The 21,678-nt window shown below is 39.4% G+C and overlaps 1 protein-coding gene across 1 annotated transcript; it reads left to right on the plus strand.

Annotated features, from left to right (window-relative positions):
* The first annotated feature begins 242 nt into the window (after positions 1-242).
* On the plus strand, positions 243-19,740 carry emc2 (ER membrane protein complex subunit 2). The gene is made up of 6 exons (XM_048153003.1): positions 243-401; positions 569-628; positions 6,176-6,257; positions 7,406-7,516; positions 9,499-9,603; positions 19,180-19,740. Exons 1-6 carry the CDS (start codon positions 301-303, stop codon positions 19,264-19,266), a joined length of 546 nt encoding a protein of 181 aa, XP_048008960.1. The 5' UTR covers positions 243-300; the 3' UTR covers positions 19,267-19,740.
* The last annotated feature ends 1,938 nt before the right edge of the window (positions 19,741-21,678 follow it).

A 21,678-nucleotide genomic window follows, 5' to 3' on the forward strand; every position in this document is an offset into this window, starting at 1 on the left:
CTAAATGTGCTATCCGTAGCATTATTCGGTGATAATCTGACAAAGTTTAATGTCATTGTAACGTGTATCTAAATCAATTTCTTATGTGTATAACTCTCAGTCAGTATTTGTCTGATCGAAACTCGTAAGATGGAGATGGAATCCAACTCTTAGCCTGTGGTGCCTCTGCCATCCCTGTTGTCTTCACAGTCTGATCACCAGAACCCCAGGGGATTATTTACACATCCCTCTTTCTTTCCTTCTTTGCTCTTTTCTGTTGCTCGCAAACACTTGAAACTCTAAAGCCCTAATCCTCTGTTGATGTCAACCCAACAGGCAGCAAGGAAGCGCAAGATCTCCATCCTGCGAGCGCAGGGCAAAAGCAGCGAGGCCATTCGCGAGCTCAACGAATATCTGGAGCAGTGAGTGTTTTACAAGAGGATTTAGACACCCCTCCCTCCCTTCCCCTCTACTTTTTAATTAAAAGGGGTTTTGCATTTGATTGAGTTGGCCCCCAAGCCTTTCCCTAACCCCCTTTTGTCCACAGTGACCTTTCTGATGAGCTAACTACCACTACTCTGTCTTGCAGGTTTGTGGGAGACCAGGAAGCATGGCATGAGCTGTCAGAACTCTACATCAATGAGCATGAGTAATGATTTCTTACCTAATTTCTTTTGTTGATTCTTTTTTTTATATACTTGATAGAAGTTGATAGAACGTGAGGGTTAATCACGTTAATCAATCAGAAACAACATAACTAGAACATATACCAATCATGTTTCTAAAAAAGTAGCCATATTTTATGGCTTCAATAATATATGGGTTTCAATTTGTTCAGATGAATTTATTCTTATTTACTCAAGAATTTGATGAGGAGATAAGAGATTAATTTTAAACATACATCACTGTGTGTAAAAAAAAAAAACAAACAAACAAACAAACAAACAGGCATATTTGTAGTGTAGGTAGGGAAAAACTCAATTTAAATCAGCTAAAAATCTATTTATCAGGCACCAATGTATCCGTAAGATGTCCAGAAGTTGTCTGTACGGAATGTGAAGTTTACGAGGGTTATGAGGTCACATTTACCACCATCTCGCAGGTCATTCTCAGGACCTTTGTTTGACATGCGACGGTTGCTGTAGAGTTGTGGGACCTTCTGGAGTAAAAGACAGTGAAATGCCAGTCTCAGCCAGGGGCCCTGCTTAAAGCTCAGTGTCTGTTTGTCCCATGGAGTAGGGCCATAATAGGATTTGTTCCTTGAGCCCCCTCTCCAACTCCTGGGATAAGACTGCGCTCCCCTGCTGATATCTCTTTTGCCAGGGGTTACTTTCTGCCAGGCATCAGGATTGTAGGAAACTACAAGTCTGTGTCTGTGTCTCCTCTCCTCCATCCTTCTTTAATTGTTTTGGTCTTATTGTTCATGAGGGGGGCTATAGGGTGTTAGTATGTGTGTGTGAGAGAGAAAAAGTTGGTTGTCCCGGTCGGAGGCTGCTGGCCGTAGGAATGCAGGCGCTTGGTGAGAGCACCGCTTATTAGATACCTCACGGTTTTGTGTAAAGGGCTTTATTGCTGTGGCAGACAGAGGAAATCCAGGGGTGAGAGGATTATCTGCCTGCTTAGACCAACTTTTCTAATATCACACCATTCTTTGACAACCCCTTATCTATAGGCGTGTCAGTGTCACTCTTTTTCTTTCTTCCCCTTTCTCTTTCTATTCTTTATTTCAGGTCACAGACTCACTTTTTCCCCTTCCCCTCCTCTTCCGGCAAAGCCCGCATTATCACATCTCTCTTCCACGCTGTGAAAAAAATGGAAGTAAAGGGAAAAAGAGAAATTCCCAAGAGAATGAGGTGGCACCCATTCTCCCAACCAGTCAAAACAAGATGAAGAGAAACAAACACCACCCAAACAGCTGATTACACAGCTATGACGTGCGGCTATCTACTACACTAAGTCCGTAGTACAAATTGACTACTAGTAGATCATGCTTTTCAATGACAGTTAAATACTGGTAAAGAAATGCGTCAAAACGGTTTCGTGAGTGAATTAAATGCTATATTTAGGTAGGGATGTCCAAAACTACATATTTTCCACTGATCAGTGGGTTGTCTAAATAACTAGTAAACTAGGTATTCTTAAGGAAGCATAATTACGTTGACTGATCAAATCAAATCAGTAGGATGGAGCTCAATAGAAAGCAGTCTTTATAAACTCACCAGTCAACGTGACTGATTGGCTAGTTGGTTGTTGGACAACTAGTCAGTCATCTTAACACAGTTTTAGGTTTAGGTTCATCAGGAGATGGATGTGGAAGTCTGTTTTTTTGCCTCAGAGTTTAAAAATTAGGTAATTATTTCTCAGATTTAATATCTTACAATGTAACTTTTTATATATACAGTATATATCTCACAATTTGACTTAAAATCTCACAATGTGACACTATCTCACAATTTGACTTAATATTTAAAAAGTTGACTTTATATCTCAGAATTTGAGTGTCTCCTAATTTGACTTTGATTCTCACAATGTGACTTTCTCTCAAAATGTGACTTTATATCTCATAATTAGATTTTTAGATCTCAAAATGTGACTTTTCCCCAATTTGATTCTCACAATGACTTAAAATCTCAAAATGTGACCTTATATCTCACAATCTGAGTTTGTTGCTTAATTTGACTTTAAATTTTTATATTTTACAGTTTTATTTTAAGATCTCCAAATGTGAATTTTCCCCAATTTGACTTTCTCACATTGTGACTTAAAATGGCACGTGACTTTATATCTAAAAATTTGACTAACATTTTAAAGGTACCCTCGAATGAAAAATTTAATTTATCTTGGCATAGTTAAATAACAAGAGTTCAGTACATGGAAATGACATACAGTGAGTCTCAAACTCCATTGTTTCCTCCTTCTTATATAAATCTCATTTGTTTAAAAGACCTCCGAAGAACAGGCGAATCTCAACATAACACCGACTGTTACGTAACAGTCGGGGTGTACGCCCCCAATATTTGCATATGCCAGCCCACGTTTCCAACATTATAAAAGGCATTAGACAAGGGCAGCCAGTATTAACGTCTGGATGTGCACAACCAAATCATCAGACTAGGTAAGCAAGCAAGAACAATAGCGAAAAATGGCAGATGGCGCAATAATAACTGACATGATCCATGATAACATGATATTTTTAGTGAAATTTGTAAACTGTCTTTCTAAATGTTTCGTTAGCATGTTGCTAATGTACTGTTAAATGTGGTTAAAGTTACCATCGTTTATTACTGTATTCACGGAGACAAGAGCCGTCGCTATTTTCATTTTTAAACACTTGCAGTCTGTATAATGCATAAACACAACTTCATTCTTTATAAATCTCTCCAACAGTGTAGCATTAGCCGTTAGCCACGGAGCACTATCAAACTGATTCAAAATCAGAAGTAAACAATTAGCAGTATACAATACTCACATAATCCGACGCATGCATGCCACATGCATGACGAACACTTTGTAAAGATCCATTTTGAGGGTTATATTAGCTGTGTAAACTTTAAGGCACTGTTTAAGGCAAGCACGAGCTCTGTGGGCGGAGAGCACGAGATTTAAAGGGGCCGCAGCATAAAATCGTCACGTTTATAATGATGTCCCAAAATAGGCAGTTAAAAAAATTAATAAAAAAAATCTATGGGGTATTTTGAGCTGAAACTTCACAGACACATTCAGGGGACACCTTAGACTTATATTACATCTTTTAAAAACATAATCTAGGGCACCTTTAACTTTATATCTCAAAATGTGACTTTGCCTCCCAATTTGACATTTTATTTCACAGTGTGACATTATATCTTTCAATGACTTTTTCATTTTAAACTTTTTCTCACAATTATAGTCACATTGTGACATACAGACACAGTTACATCTTTTTATTTTCTTTTTTTTTTACTCTGAGGCAGAAAACAGGCATTCATAAATGGAGCGCTGGTAGAGTTGGCCGTGTATGTTGAATGCTCAGGTAGTAGGCGTTGAGTTCAGCAGTGATGTGGGTTGATGCCTGCCTTGCTTTCTCTGTGTCTCCATCTGTCTATCTCTCTCTCTCACTCTTTGCATTGTTCCACCACAGTTTACGCCATAGTAGGAGCACATCTGAAAGTCTTTATGGAGAGGAAATGGTAATTGCAAGCAGCATTCAACCTTCTGAGTGGCCTGATCTCACTGGCTCACTCCTTCAACCTCTTTGACTGTCTGTGTTGTTCTCTCACTCTCATTCTCCTTTTTTTTTTTTTTGCATTTTAAAGTCCCTTGAACATTTCCTAAACGGCTAGATAGGCTCATCATCTCTTTGTGAGTCAGCAACGGCAATGCCCTTTTTCCACAAAAAAAGTCTCGTTTGCGTCAACACGTTTTTTCTGCCAGTTGTTAGCCATAAGATTAGCATCCACAACTCTATTGGACATGCTCCAGCTCTGTTTTAAGATTTGATGTGTTGTGATAAATTGATATGTGTGCACGAGCACGTACATTGCGAGGCCCGACGTGTGGACCTCGCATGGAATGAGATAGAAAGCTTGCCTAACGGTAGCTAAAAAAGCTGTGCGGTTTCGTGGAATCGAGACAGTAACGAGTCTTTCAACCCCGTCCACAGCTTTTAGATACATTTGGCTCATTTTTGTGTCTTGCGGCTTTGTCGTAATAGTCCTGCAGTTCTTTTTGAAATTGTTTGGGTTTTTTTTGGTGGGAGCAATGGGGAAATGTGCAGGCCCATGTTGTATACTTATAAGGGAGAGAGTGTCTGAGACATGAAACTGTAAATTAGTATGAGGTCAGTGGCTCAGCAGTGATCTCATGTGGGAACGGCTTTTGAGAATGACCTCAAGACAGCCTCGAGATGTTAATGAAGAACCCAGGAACAGATTGTTGCTCATCTTTAAATCCAGGGTAGAAATGTCACCTCTGTTGCAAAGCTCCGTTCATCATTTGACCATATTGGGCGTTCATACATTTCCATTAAAGGGATAGTTCACCCAAAAATGAAAATTCTGTCATCATTTACTCAGCCTCAGGTTGTTCCAAACCTGTATAAATTTCTTTAAGGAAGATTTTTTGAAGAATGTTGGAAACTGAACAGTTCTGGGGTACCATTGACTTCCTTTTTTTTTTTTTTTTTCCTACTGTGGAAGTCAGTGGTGCCCCAAAGTGGACTGGTTACAAACTTTCTTCAAAATATCTTCTTTGTGTAAAGCAGAACAAAGAAATGTATACAAGTTTGGAACAACTTGAGGGTGACTAAATGATGACAGAATTTTCATTTTTGGGTGAACTATCCCTTTATCCCTCATAAAAGCTGAAACTGTCCAGTCCCAGATTGTAAACAAGTCTGAGCTAGGGCTGCACGATGTATCGTTTTGGCATCAAATTCGCGATGTGCGCATCCGCGATAGTCATATTCTAGTATAGGGATCGACATCACGGTTCAAAACGCAGGTGATTCTCTGATTAATTGCAAAGTCTGACCGTCATACAATGAAAGTTTATCATTTGAACGTGTTTTAGGTCCTGTCAGTTTGAACATTCAAACACAATTGATGATGGCTTAGGTGAACGAAACATTTGAGAAAGAACCAGATGTGTAACAGTAGTTTGGATCCGCGCCGCGCATTCGGTCTTAAAGTGACAGAAACCCCTGCTGCTTTCTGTGTCATGAATGTTAATCAAACAACAAAAGACAAAGAGAAACATCACTTTTGTAATTTTAACACAGATTAATTGTTCAATTTATACAGTGAGACTATGTATTATTTTACACTGTATTATTTGACACTATGTTTATTACATACAGTATTATTTCACATTTGATTATTCAATTTCTGTACCTGAATACTGTTAGACTTACCTGGAAAATATAAATTACTATTTATTTCATTTGCATCTTTGTTCTATTATATTTATCTGTGCTTGCTCATTATTTGCTCATTATTTTCTGTGTATTCACTCACCTACAAAATTATCCCAATCATTTTTTTTTAATATCGCAGAAAAACAAAATATCGCAATGTCAATTTTTTCCAATATCGTGCAGCCCTAGTCTGAGCATCGCTTTGTGTAATCAGCCACAAAGCTACTGGGAGATGTTTTATGTGTATGTTTGTTCTTCATTGTTTTTTTTTCACCTCCCTCTCATTTTGTTTGACTCCCACAGTTATGCAAAAGCAGCTTTTTGTCTTGAAGAGCTGATGATGACAAACCCACACAATCACCTGTACTGTGAACAGTACGCTGAGGTATGATTTCTTTCTCCCTGCCTGAAACAAATGTTCTTTTCAATTTAATTAAGGTGATTTTAAAAAAAAAAAAATGTAATTGTTAATGAACTTTGCCATCTGAAGCAATACATTTTTAATTGTTGAGATATAATTATGCCTTTAGAAAATAAGAAATATGAAATTGTGTATACTTAAAAAAAATACACAAACTATTAACTTAAGTTTGTATACTTTTTGTAGTTTTATGTTTGAAAATGTTTTTATTTTTGATTAAATTTTATTTTTTTAAATGGTTAAAAGTCACTGAATTTGTTGTTAGGTTTAGAAAGAAGATGTTTATGGGTTTAAAAACTATATATAAAGATATAAGTTGGCATCAGCTATTCATATCTTAGTCATATCCTTTTATATCTTCTATGTTAAAGGGTTAGTTCACCCAAAAATTAAAATTCTGTCATTAATTACCATCATGTCAATCCAAACCTGCAAGACTTTAGTACATCTTCAGAATGCAAATAAAGATATTTTTGATGAAATCTGAGAGTGATCGAGTCTCTTAATATACCATAATAAACCACTCAATTCATATGGATTAGTTTTATGATTTCTTTATGAACGCGTCAAAGTTTGTTGCGTAGCTGTCTATGGAGAAACAGAAAGCTCTCACATTTCATCAAAAAGATCTTCATTTGTGTTCCAAAGATGAACAAAAGTCTTATGGGTTTGGAACGACACGAGGGTGAGTAATTAATGACAGAATTTAAATTTTTGGGTGAACTAACCCTTTAAGCTGAGTTTTTGTTTTTTCCTTTTTTTTGTCCAAACTAGCCTTGACCGTAATAAAAAAAATTCAGCCACGTGGTTTCTATTTCTGTCATATCATTCTGTCATATGCCCCTGCCCACCGTAAAATCTCATTGGTGCAACATTCAATATATTCAATTGGTTTGATTTTGTCGAGTTTCAACAGACAGAAACTTTTCACGTTGTGTCTTGTGTCCCTCCAACTTTGCACTCTCTGACTTGCTGCATCCATCATGTTGTATGCTTGTATAGGATAATTCCTGTTTATTTAGATCATGTTCTGTTTATTTAGCACTCATGTCAGCTTTAAGGGTGCCTATAACACAACATCACCTTTCTGTTTCCTCTGCCATCTCCCCCAGGTAAAGTACACCCAGGGAGGTCTGGAAAACCTCGAGCTGGCCAGGAAGTATTTTGCGCAGGCATTGAAGCTTAACAACAGAAACATGAGGGCCTTGTTCGGCCTTTACATGGTGAGTTGTTCAGAAAACAGACACCTTCTCCATTGCTGTTTTTATAATGATTGGTTCACACAGGGGCAGTTGCAGTTTGTGTTTCCAGTCCTTGTGTTGGAAAAACTCTGACTTGTAATTTTTTGCTGTAATGTAACCCACCAGCACTTTGTAGGGCATTTCTATGTTTATTCCAGAGATAAACAAACCTTTTGACAATAAAAGAATTGGTAGAGAAATGGCAACCCCTCCATCACACGTGGCTCTGCTGGAAAGGTTCAGGCAATATGTGTGCTGAATAAGCCTTTCATCTGTATTTATTTAAGCAGGAAGTTGTCCATTAACACCAATGCATCATTTGTAAGTGACTCCTGACATATGAACACAAACAGCCAGCCAGGGGCAGAAGGCCGACAGAGGGTGCGCAGGGAGCCACACACAGGCCCACTGTTCAAACATACACACACACACACACACACACACACACGCTTCAGTAGTTCAAACACAGAACCATGACAGTCATCAGCGCTCTTTGATGTGCGATTTGCACATGTGACAAGACCGGCAATAGAAGTATGTTGGTCAGTACAACAAAACCAAACGCCTGTTTCCCAGTCATATGTAGAGAAAAGAGCACCACCTGGCAAAAACATGAGATAAAACACAAGATTTTGTGACCGATCTTGTCAACTGATGAAAATTTTATCAAAGATAATGAAGGCGAACCAAAAAATGTGCATTGTGATGATGTCAACTATTTTAAAGCTACTATCGCAAAATTATTCATATACATAAGTGAACTAAAGTTTAAGTTGAACATGTTTTCAAAAGGATGGTTTTCACATTAAAAATATTTTTGATCATTTGAAATAAAGCAAAAAAAAAAAAAAAAAAAAAAAAAAAAAAAAATATATATATATATATATATATATATATATATATATATATATATATAGAGGAAAAACTCTAAAATGTTAAGAGTTTTTAAACAATTAAAAATGTTGCTTAGGCACTTACCTGAAATAAAATATTTATGTTGAAGTACTAAAATTGAAGGGGAAAAAAAATCACAAAACTAATAATGACAAGAGCACAGAAAAAACTCAAATTAAAATAAACTAAAAAGTGAAAAAAGTGAATGAATTAATAAGTATTATTAAATACTATTATAATATATAAATTATACTAAAATAAAGCTGGCTGATACATGTTTAAATATATATAAAATTAATATTTGCTTTAATTTGTCACTTGTCTGCTAAAATGTTTACATTTATGTTTATACACAAGTAAAATTGATGAATAAATGACAAAATATTGACTAAATTTAAAGGATATTCTCATCATAAGACTATGAATAGAACAAAAAAATGAACAGATTGTGACTTGAATGACCGAAAATTTTCCTTAACGGCCTATTTGCCGCATCTGACCAACCTTACACACCCCAAAATCCAGAAGCCGAGGGATTTGCTGCCAGAAACAGAGATGAGTTTGATTGGTGTGCAGTTAAAGTTTCAGCACATCCATGGGGAAGGGCTTTCATGCTAGCCGACAGAGTCCTGCAAGCTCTGCTGAGCAGGTCTAATAGCAATAACGAGGGAAAGATGGAGGATTTGTGGTTGTGGAACGGAGATCTTGTAGTGGCTGGAGAGCATGATTCACGTTGCGCTATGCTGTTCACACGCCGCCTCCCTGACACTCCCAGGCCTGTCAGCACCGCCTTTCCTATCTCTGATGCGAGACACATCAGGCTGCGTTAACACAGCGCCTAGGCTTTTTTTCACTATTCAACCAGGCTCAAAACCCTCACATTTTCCACCCTTTAAAAAATACCCTCCATTGCCATCAGGGTTTAGCCACCCTTCCATTATGTGGGCTTTAAGTGGGAGCCGATGGGTTTTTATCTCATGGTTCTTTATTGATGCTTTCTAGGAATGGTGATACACTGTGGTCCATCTCACCCTTGTTTGTTGTCTCTTTCTTGTACTTTTTTCCTGCAGTCAGCGAGTCACATCGCCGCCAGCCCAAAAGTTAGCGCAAAGGTGAAGAAGGACAATGTGAAGTATGCCGCATGGGCCACCTCTCAGATTAGCAGAGCCTATCAGGTGAGAGGAGTGCATGAGTTACTGGGTGGTATAACCTAAATCTCTCCCAAAAAAGTTTTGTTTTACATAACAGTGGTAATGTCGATTCAGTTTAAAAATGTTACTTAAGCACCAAATCAGCATATTACAATGGTTTTCTAATGGATCATGTGACTGAAGATTGGAGTAATGGCTGCTGAACATTCAGCTTTGCTGTCACAGGAATAAATTACATTTTAAAATACGTTAAAAGAGAAAACGGTATTTTATAGTATTTTTCTGTATTTTTGATTAAATAAATGCAACATTGGTGAGCTTCAAAAACATAAAAAATGTTACCGACGCCAAACTTCTGAACGGTACTGTATTTATCACATTTGAATCAGAACACTTAGATTTTCTGCTTGTTGTTGGATCTTATAAATATTGCCACAGATGTACTGTGGTATAGCAGAATCTCTACCTAGTCATATCACCCAGACCTGGTTACTGGCAATGCCATTTGGCTGCCTAGGTTCTTTCTTTTTCTCTCTTGCAAGGCACAATCTGATATACAGACAGTGGAGCACATCCCCAGACAGTGAGCGTATGCCATGCCTTCACGCTGGGTCTGTGCTGAACACGCGTGCCTGGGCAGAGCGCAGATAATGTGTTGACTTAAGCCCACAGGGCCTGGCATTGTGTTACGCAGCTGTTTTCTATGTCTGCATGTTAAAGCGCCACTATCCCTATGAAGCATAACAGCTGGTGCCAAACACAGGCCTCTGGAGTTAGCAAGGGGAAAATATGCAGCGTGTACACCACGGCTGCAAAGGGAGGCAATAATGATAGCAGAAGAGAGGAAAAAGTGAAGTGAAGTGCAGTGTGCATGGTATCACTAAAGTGGTTTATAATGTTGCCATGGTTCACAATGTAAATATTATAGATTTATTAGAAATCTTAACTGCCATCTGGGTGATATACATTGCTTATTTAATGATTGACAGTTAAAAGTGTAATGAGGGTGTCCTTAGTCAGCAAGTGGGGCCATCAGGGGCCACACACACATACAAGCATACCATTGGAGTGTTTCCTGTGTGGTTGGAGGACTCTTGTCACACCCTCTAGATGGAGCCCCCTTTCCTTTGACATGTTGGTGTGTGTCTCAGTTCCAAATGTGGGTTCTTCAGATGTGAAGATGAACTGGATCTTGCTGTTATAGAGACAGTTCACACAAAAATGAAAACTTTGTCATCACTTACTATACCCTTAGGGACCTAAAAAATTGTTACCTTTTTAAATTTCTTTTATAGAATTAAATATCCAAGGACCTTTTCACTTACAAACGTAACACGTTGACCTTGTGGTCTCCAACCCTGAGGGTGTTTTAAATCTTGGCTGGTTTTCTGTTGGAATTTCCAGACCACCCAATAAATGGATATTAATGTTCCTTTCATTCCTTCTGTCTTTTTTTACACAATCTTCTTCTGTATCTTTCTCCACCGCTGACTGATCCGTATGCCTCAGGAGAGACTTTACTCACGAGAACATCATTGATTTTGGATTGCAGTCATTCTGACACTGCGTCCTAACTATAGCCTCAGCAGCATCATGACTTTGTGACGGTATTTGGTTTCTATTTTTGTTGTGTTGGGCCTGGTAGTCCCTCCCACAGTGAAATCTCATAGGTCAGAAATCATGCTCCGTGTAGTTTTATTTTAAACATAAAATTCGTTCTGATTGATCTGGCTGATTGATAGTCACTTTGTGCAACATTTTGCATTCAGTGAGGACAGAAAAATCCTTTGATGCTGAAAACTTGACGCATGTATTGTAGTTATAGGGGTAAGGGAAATTCTGTCATCATTTACTCACCCTCATGTCATTCCAAATCTATGTTTTGTTTGTTTTCATCTGCACAGTACGATTCCTTTTGGTTCAGTGTTGTTTTGGACCTCATTGACTTTCATTGTATGGACAAAACCTTTCTTCAGAATGTCTTTTATTCCACAGAAGTAAGTCAAACAGGTTTGGAACAACATGAGGGTTAGACAGAATGATGACAGAATTTTCAATTTTGGTAAACTATCCCTTTCAGACAAGGTGTTGTACAATGTTTTGTCAAAACAACAAAGATATCTGCTGTTGACACTTGGTTCTTGGGAGGTATTACATACGATACTTTTTTTTTTTTCCCTGACATACAAGATGAGTCAGACTTTTGATGTTGGTTTTGATGTTGTTGATGTTGTTGATGTTGAGAAGGCTGAAAATTTGAAATACTGTGTGAGAATCATGTGTGTCCTCTAATGAGACTGAATATGCAGGAAAGAATTAACCTAAGGCTGTTCAGAATAAGCCATTTATCCTTAACTTCATTCACTATACCTGAAAGCACCTTAGTTGTATTAAGAGGTCAACATTACCTGTTGTACTCCTTGCTTTGAAGAACTTCTGAGGTCCTTCAAAGAGAAGTTGAGTCACCCTTTAGCGGAGTAGCTTTGATTGATGAGGTCTTCTGGAGGTTAACGGTGCCTCCAATCTCTGATGTTTAGCATACCTTCATTTGATGGTAGAGGCAAGTCACTTTTTGGCCACGGTTGATGTCCTCAGACAACTGTTGGAATTGAATTTGATGGCACATTCTCTACTCAAATCACTCCTTTTTCCACTTAGTGCTTTCTGTCTTTGACTTTGGGCATAAATACATTAACTTTATCCTTCTCTCTTTCAATATAGAGCTAATAATTCATTGCTGATATCACTCAGCCACAGCGGCTGTCAAGTCCTGAGTCAGTCCACGTTTCATAATAGTCATACAGACGGATGACTCACCTCGCTGATGGATTAGGGTGCAACACAGGGCTTCTGATGCGTAATGCCATAGCCCTCACTCACAGCAAACTGAGCGATACGTCAGGGTCGGTCCATTATCTAACACTCAGAAACAAATGGCACACACATATCGCTTAATTTCGTGAGTGAGTACTCGCAATTACCGGGTCGCGTGTTAGCCACGATCAATGCAAACATGGAAACGCTGGCATTGAGTCAGCATGTGTACATGTCGAATTGCTTTGATATGCATGGACTGCTGAACATCGAGTAGTCCTCTGTGCCATTTGTAGATGCCCTTGACTTTTGCATTCGTCTAAAACGTGATGGAATCCAACGTTCAGAAGAAACCACACAGCTCACTTGCACAATAATGTGGGGATTTTGTGAGAATACTGGGAACGGCCGCCTGGCACTTAGACCGCATATCAGCTCTATTAATCTAGCGATGTTTCCCAGTAAGAAAATAACATTTGTCTCTCTGTATATGTACATGTCCAGCGGGACCCATGAATTACTTGCAAGGACACAGATATGCACTGCCAAGCCCAGAAACGGCACTGCCATGCTCTCTCGGCCATGCTTTGTGTGCTTTTTTTCTGTTTACCCAATGAGTTCACTGGGATTGCTGGCTCCTTCTTTCTACAAGCGCACCCACAGCCCATTACGATGCAGATGTTTCCTCCAAGGAGGTCTAGAATACCTGGAGAAAGCCGTCTGTTGGAAAGCATTTCCATTTATCTCAATGGCAGTTGTTCGGCTGGTATAATTTGAAATCTGACATCTTTTGTTTGTGGGAACCACCAAAACTAATCAGCTGGGCCTATTTTTAGACATAGTTTATTTCTCTTAAGGAAAATATCCTTTTAAATTGAAATCACCAAATGTTAAAAAAAATAAAAATGTATCATGGTTTCACAAAAATATTAGTAAGTGCAACTGTTATATGTTACCTGTCTTGTTTGTAGACTTAAGTCCCCGTGAAATCAAAATTAAAGTTTTTGGCTTTTAGTATGAATATGTTAGTCTTACTGTTATCTGTAAGCTAGTGTTCTCCAAAACAATGACAAAATTCACCTTCAGAAGATATAAACATTCAAAATTTAGTCTCTCACTTCCACCAATATGGATCAATGATTTTGATGACATCACGCTGCACTTCAGTTTCTCGTCAGATTTTCTGTCTAATCAAATGCTCTCTAGAATCTACAGCGTCCCACCCCCAAGCTGTGGCTAAAAATCAATCACTTGTTCAAACATTTACTATTTTCTACATAGTACACTATATAGGGGATAGGGAACAATTCAGACAGAATTGCTTTCCATTGGGGTGAATGAAGTCTGGTTTCACGTAATTGTCACATGAACCGCCGTAGTGTACACACAGTCTGCTCTGGTCCAGAGGCACGATAGCTCAGAGCGAATCATATGCGCGAGTTGGCACAGACCAGAAAACGTATCAGACCCATTTGAATTCTGCACAGAATGCTGTATTTTAAAGCGATATGTAGGAGTTTAAGAGGAGAAACAGTTACAGATTAGGAGGAAACTGCAGCTTTACTGAGCTCAACGTCTCTGGCCGAGCTGTGATATAAGCTAAATGCTATTTTAAAAAAAGGAAAGGAGCTGTTTGATACGTCCGGCCTTGTTTTCCTGTTTCAGTGGAAATTACATCAACACATTGAATAATGCTGCATGTTTCAAGGCACTTCAGTGGGCCTTTAATTTATTTCTTGTCTGGTGCCATTGCCATTTCATAGTCAGTTTGTAGTTTTCTTGTTGATTGTTCCCAGGTCTATCTTATTTTCTTATTACCCCTTGTGTATTTAAACCCCAGAGTTTCCTGTGTTCATTGTTAGGTCTTTTCCATGAATGGATGTATCGACGGTGTCATCAGTTCTCTTCCTTGGTTTTCTGGTGTTCTGTTCCTTTATTTTCGTTTATTAAAGGGTTAGTTCACCCAAAAATGAAAATTCTGTCATTTATTACTTACCCTCATGCGGTTTCACACCCGTAAGACATTCGTTCATCTTCGGAACACAGATTAAGATATTTTAGTTGAAATCCGATGGCTCTGTGAGGCCTTCATAGGGAGCAATGACATTTCCTCTCTCAAGATCCATAAAGGTACTAAAAACACATCTAAATCAGTTCATGTGAGTACAGTGGTTCAATATTAATAAACTCAGCAAAAAAAGAAACGTCCTCTGACTTTCAACTGTTTTTACTTTCAGTAAACTTAATGTGTAAATATTTGTATGAACACTAAAAGAGTCAACACCATAAGACATAAACAAAAAATGTTTGACAATGTGTCCCTGAATGAAGGGAGGCTCAAAATCAAAAGTACCAGTCAGTATCTGGTGTGGCCACCAGCTGCTTGAAGTACTGCAGTGCATCTCCTCCTCATGGACTGGACCAGATTTGTCAGTTCTTGCTGTGAGATGTTACCCCACTCTTCCACCAAGGCACCTGCAAGTTCCTGGACATTTCTGGGGGGAATGGCCCTAGCCCTCACTCTGCGATCCAACAGGTCCCAGACGTGCTCAATGGGATTGAGATCTGGGCTCTTCGCTGGCCATGGCAGAACATTCACATTGCTGTCATGCAGAAACTCACGCACAGAACGAGCAGTATTGCTGGTGGCATTGTCCTGCTGGAGGATCATGTCCGGATGAGCATGCATAAAGGGTACCACATGAGGGAGGAGGATGTCTTCCCTGTACCGCAAGGCATTGAGATTGCCTGCAATGACAACAAGCTCAGTCCGATGGTGATGTGATATACCGCCCCAGACCATGACGGACCCCCCACCTCCAAATCGATCCCGCTCCAGGGCACAGGCCTCGGTGTAACGCTTATTCCTTCGACGATAAACACGAATCCGTCCATCTCCCCTGGTGAGACAAAACCGTGACTCATCAGTGAAGAGCACTTTTTGCCACTCCTGTCTGGTCCAGCGAAGGTGGGTTTGTGCCCATAGGCGGCGTTGTTGCTGGTGATGTCTGGTAAGGACCTGCCTTACAACAGGCCTACAAGCCCTCAGTCCAGCCTCTCTCAGCCTATTGCGGACAGTCTGAGCACTGATGGAGGGATTGTGTGTTCCTGGTGTGACTCGGGCAGTTGTTGTGGCCATCCTGTACCTGTCACGCAGGTGTGATATTCGGATGTACCGATCCTGTGCAGGTGTTGTTACACGTGGTCTTCCACTGCGAGGATGATCAGCTGTCCTTCCTGTCTCCCTGTAGCGCTGTCTCAGGCGTCTCACAGTGCGGACATGGCAATTTATTGCCCTAGCCACATCAGCAGTCCTCATGCCTCCCTGCAGCATGCCTAATGCACATTCACGCAGATGAGCAGGGACCCTGGGCATCTTTCTTTGGGTGTTTTTCACAGTCGGTCCTGCGTTTTTAGAAATGTGACCTTAAATGCCTACTTTTTGTAAGCTGTTAAGGTCTTAACGACCATTCCACAGGTGCATGTTAATTAATTGATTATGGTTAATTGAACATGCATGGAAAACATTGTTTAAACCCTTTACAGTGAAGATCTGTAAAGTTATTTGGATTTTTACAACATTATTGTTGAAATGCACAGTCCTGAAAAAGGGACGTTTCTTTTTTTGCTGAGTATATTATAAAGTGATGAGAATATTTTTGGAGTGCCAAAAAAACAAAATAACGACTTATTTAGTGATGGCCGATTTCAAAACACTGCTTCAGGAAGATTCGGAGCATAAATGAATCAGTGTATCGAATCAGCTGTTCGGAGCGCCAAAGTCACGTGATTTCAGCCGTTGGCGGTTTGACAAGCGATCTGAATCATGATTCGATACACTGATTCATTTGTGCTCCCATGCTTCAGGAAGCAGTGTTTTGAAATCGGCCATCACTAAATAAGTCGTTATTTTGTTTTTTTTGGCACACCAAAAATATTCTCGTCACTTTATAATATTAATATTGAACCACTGTACTCACATGAACTGATTTAAATATGTTTTTAGTACCTTTATGGATCTTGAGAGAGGAAGTGTCCATTGCTCCCTATGGAAGCCTCACGGAGCCATCGGATTTCAACTAAAATATCTTAATTTGTGTTCTGAAGATTAACGAAGGTCTTACGGGTGTGGAACGGCCTGAGGGTAAGTCATAAATGACAGAATTTTTGGGTGAACTAGACATTTTGACATTTTTTAGGTGAACTAACCCTTTAAACACAGTGCATTTGGATCCAGCTCTCTTTTGTTTCCGAGTTCACCTGGCGTTACATCAACATTGATAATAATAAGAAATGTTTCTTGAGCATCAAATAAGCATATTAGAAATGATTTCTGATGGATCATGTGAAATCTAAGACTGGAGTAATGGCTGCTGAAAATTCAGCTTTGCCATCACAGGAATGAATTTACTTTTTATATCTGATAAATCTCATTTGTATAAGATTCGTTTGGATGAGTTAGCCTGCTAGCAAAGTGCTTCAGTTTACTTCAGCTCATACAAAGGCTTGAGTTTCCAAACATTATTGACAATGATTAGATTTTTTTGAAACAAGATATTTTTTCTTCAAAAAACAATGTTAGTGATGCTCATCATGATGCTCATTTTGGTGTAGTTCCAGCATCTATCAGCCAGGGTTAATGGGGCTATGCCAGGGGTGCCCAATCCTGTTCCTGGAGATCTGCCTACTTGCAGAGTTCAGATCCAACCCTAATCCAACACACCTGTCTGTAATGTCAGTTTTGTTTGATCAGGGTTGGAGCTAAACTTTGCAGGAAGGTAGATCTCAAGGAGCATGATTGGGCACCCCTGGGCTATGCTAACCAGACAAACCTTGACCTCTTAAACACCTTGCATTGGTTCCTCTGTTGGAGCTGCTGTGGTGATCAGGATATGCTGCAGATGTCAGATGCGACTAATGAGGAGAAACGGAGAGCACAGACTTTAATGGATAGTGGATTGGTTTATTATGTCAATTGCTAGAGGGGAGGATTGAGAAGTGAGCTTTGGCCGATATGCTCAATTTGTCCAGTTTGCGCAGGGCAGAGGGACTCTTAGCAGATGAGTCACAGCGGATGGGGCAAGAGCGTGAGTAAGTATGCTTGGCCATGGGGTCCGTCGGCTAATGGGTCTTTGTGAGTGAGCGTGTTAGTTGGTGACTCATTAGGCCGTAGTATCCCTCCAATCCTTTTACTCTCATAGGGCAAACAAGGAGAGAGGAAGAGAGACCTGCGGCGGCATCTCAATTACTCTACTAGTGCGGGCAGAGACGTCATCACTATTCAAAATGTTTTTGGGCCATCAAGTCAATTTTCAATGCAGCTAAAATTAGCATCTTTGAAAATAAAGTTGCAAGTTCATTAAGTCAGCATTAAAGGTGCCCTAGAATTAAATATTGAATTTATATTGGCATAGTTAAATAACAAGAGTTCAGTACATGGAAAAGACATACATTGAGTTTCAAACCCTATTGCTTCCTCCTCCTTATATAAATCTCATTTGTTTAAAAGACTTCCGGAAAACATTAATCAACATTAATTGGGATCATTAATATGTATGACCCCAATATTTGCATATATGCCAGCCCATGTTCAAGGCATTAGACAAGGAAAGGCAGTATTAACGTCTGGATCTGTGCACAGACAAGGTAAGCCAGCAAGAACAACAGCGAAAAATGGCAAATGGATCATTAATAACTGACATGATCCATGATAGCATGATATTTTTAGTGATATTTGTAAATTGTCTTTCTAAATGTTTCGTTAGCATGTTGCTAATGTACTGTTAAATGTGGTTAAAGTTACCATCGTTTCTTACTGTATTCACGGAGACAAGAGCCGTCGCTATTTTCATTTTTAAACGTGCAGTCTGTATAATGCATAAACACAACTTCATTCTTTATAAATCTTTCCAACAGTGTAGCATTAGCCGTTAGCCACAGAGCACATAGCCTCAAACTCATACAGAATCAAACGTAAACATCAAAATAAATACTTTACTCACATAATTCGAAGCATGCATACAGCATGCATGACGAACATCTTGTAAAGATCCATTTGAGGGTTATATTAGCTGTGTGAACTTTGTAAATGCACTGTAATATAGTCGAGAGCTCATGTGGCAGGGAGCACGCGATTTAAAGGGGCGGCGCTGCCAAAATCAGTGTATAGTTAATGATGCCCCAAAATAGGCAGTTAAAAAAAATTAATTTAAAAAAATCTATGGGGTATTTTGAGCTGAAACTTCACAGACACATTCAGGGGACACCTTAGACTTATATTACATCTTGTGAAAAAGCATTCTTGGGCACCTTTAAGTTAAGTTAGCAAGTTGATTAAGAAAGCATTTGATTGGTGGAAATAAAAGGTATGCAAAGCAACATAAGTTATCAATTTTATATAAAAAAATTTTTTTTTTTTTTTTTCTTGTTGTCACTGTAATAATTGTCATGATTATATTATGGTAATTATATGTAGGTTATTTTAATTAAATATAGGTTACTATCACTGGGACCCCTTAAAAAATAGGTTATTCTCCTAGCTTTAAGGTTCAAAGATTTGTAACAGTGGTCTTTACGTACTCTTCACCCTTTTAGTAACGGTCTGAAGTGTTTTATGAATGCAGCCCCTCTAAGATATGGGAATCGTGCACAAATACTTGTCTTTTAGCGTTAGCATGTTATGGAGTCTGACGCTCCAGAATGTTTGTGTTAAAACGTAATACGTCCAAAAACATTGTAAATGGAATGATGTCCTTTCATCAACCCCTCTCTCTCTGTTTCTCCTAGATGGCAGGCCGTGGGAAGAAGGAGAACAAATGCTCGGTGAAGGCAGTGGAGGAAATGTTGGAGTCCATGCAGATCACCATGTCTTAAACCTCAGCTCTGTCCCCCCCCCTTCCCACAACCTCTGTCACCACAACACCATGGCAGCTCTCCCTGCTCACTAGAGTACTCCACCACCACCCACAGACCAGACCACCCAAACCAACCAACTCTATATCAGTTCATCCATCTTTGTATTGTTTTGAGGTCTCCGGGTAGGCTTCAGACACCCCGAACCATTCCACGTTTCTTGATTCAACCGTCAGCACTCCTTTATTTATTATTAAGAGCTTATCATTGGGACGAGTGGTGGAATCAAATGCGTCTGCAACGGAAGTGAGCGTAAAAAGGAAAATCTGTGTAATGTTTCTAGTTCGGTCAGTTCTTGTAGTTTATAAGGGTTTGATTGGAGAGTAAACTGTGAGAAGATGGAAATGTGCTTACTGTATGTGCTAGAAACTGATGTCATGACTGATCTGTTTCTTTCTTAGCAAAATAAAGGACTGCATTTTTTGACTAACCATAGCAATGTTTTGGTGGGTTTTTATTGACCATTATCTGTTTCATGCATTGATATTCAAGGATAATTTCTTCTTGAGTGCCGTTTTTTAGGAATGTTTTGGATAGTCGTTTTCAATCAGCCAGCTGGAAGATTTGCCAAGGATCTGTTTCTTTCTTAACAAAATAAAGGACTGCATTTTTGACTAACCATATCAAGTTTTGGTAGGTCTTAATTGGTCAATTATCTGTTTTGTGCATTGATATCCAAAGATCATTTCTTCTTCTCGCCTTGTTTTCCAGGAAAGTTTTGGCTGGTCGTTTTTCATCGCCAAGCTGGAAGATCAGCTAAGAATCTGTTTCTTTCTTAACGAAATAAAGAACTGCATTTTTTACTAACCATATCAAATTTTGGTAGGTCTTCATTGGTCAATTATCTTTGTGCATTGATATCCAAGGATCATTTGTTCTGTCTTGCCCTGTTTCTAGAAATGCATTGGCTAGTCGTTTTCAATAACCCAGCTGGAAGATCAGCTACTCACATAAGCTAATGAGCGGTTAGAAGCCCATTCTGACCACCCTTGGACCACTGAATGATAATGGCAATAAAGAGGATAATAATCGCCATTACTATGGTCATAATAATGTGCCCTCAGAAGGCTTCAAGAACCGATAGAGCCCCAGCTTCACGCTACCCCATGGGCGGCTGCAGGGATCTGCTGAAATACTTAGGAGCAACAGAAATTCCCATTAAAAGAAGGCTGAGCAGCAGGCAGTCTTTCGCTCCCAACGATCCGACTGGGACTCGTGCCCCTCAATTACAGCAAGACCGTCAGGAAAGCTCCGCCGGTAATTAAAACAAAAGCACTTTCAATGCATAAATCTGGGTTTTTCTCAAGTGGGAGAGAGGGAAAGATTGAGAGATGTTGTGAAAAGGAGGTCTGGTTTCCTACTGCACTCATTTGTAACGGTCACATCGCTTTCAGGACTAAAGGAGCATTATTTTCTCACTCACCCGTGCCGGGTCAGCTGCTACTTCCATCTCTTTTGTTTATTAAGTCGTGGCAATTGTCTCATAATTTCACATGCAGTCCGGTGGAAAAGTTGAGCGTTGACTTTATTGCCTCTCTTTTTTTTTTTCCCCTCATGGACTGACTGACTTGTTAAGGGGCTTGAAAGCCTGAAGTGGGAGCGGTGAAAGTCATTTACTCATCAGTTTTAATACTTTGGTCAGTGGATGTGTCTGCGTTTGATTTCGCATTCCAAGCTTGCAGAACCGTCGAAAGCCTGGGGACCGCGGAAGGAGACTGACAGAGCGGTTATTTTTACAGGAACCGCTGCATTGAAGTGTAGCTTTTTGAGGAACCATCAAGGATGGTTCATTTGAGAGAGAATATCATTTACATGTGGATCCTTGTCTCCCAGGCAACTAGAAATGGAAGAAGTCAATGCCCTCTCTTGTAAAGGTCATTAAAGGCTTGTAAGTGGTCTGTAAAAGAACATGTCAATCACTTTGATGTGTGAGTGATGTGCAAGACTTGAAACTGGCCTTCAACTTAACGCAATAGTGCCATCTGTAGACAGGAGGATGTTTTTCTTTTCTTCTTTTTTTTCCTTTCTTCCAAGTTTAGGAATCTTTTCATGACAAGAAGAAAAAGGTTTTAGAAAGAGGAAGTTGGAAGAGTCATCCATCTAACATTTGAAAAGAATTTGCCAAGGTGCTACAGTGCAACATGAGACATACTATTTAACATGCAACGCTTGTACAGGTAGCTGCTAATGCAGTTTACGGGAATGTGTGTATACAGTGTCGTTCATCATCAACACGAAAACAGAGTGAAAACGGCTGCATCTGATTTAGTGTTCCAGTAATCACAGCTCTAATTTCTGCGGTGCCTCTTAGGAAGATGGAAAATCAGTTGAACCAGACTCCCATTCATCCCAGAAAGGTCCAACAGCTGGAGC

Source organism: Megalobrama amblycephala, linkage group LG13 (assembly GCF_018812025.1).
Source record: "Megalobrama amblycephala isolate DHTTF-2021 linkage group LG13, ASM1881202v1, whole genome shotgun sequence".
Lineage (NCBI taxonomy): Eukaryota > Metazoa > Chordata > Actinopteri > Cypriniformes > Xenocyprididae > Megalobrama > Megalobrama amblycephala.

Bases quoted from the DNA above. Each gene is read 5' to 3' on its own strand.
- emc2 (XM_048153003.1), top strand. From the start codon at position 301: ATGTCAACCCAACAGGCAGCAAGGAAGCGCAAGATCTCCATCCTGCGA. The intron at 402-568 runs GTGAGTGTTTTA...TCTGTCTTGCAG, and splicing joins CTCAACGAATATCTGGAGCA to GTTTGTGGGAGACCAGGAAG. The intron at 7,517-9,498 runs GTGAGTTGTTCA...TTTTTCCTGCAG, and splicing joins CCTTGTTCGGCCTTTACATG to TCAGCGAGTCACATCGCCGC.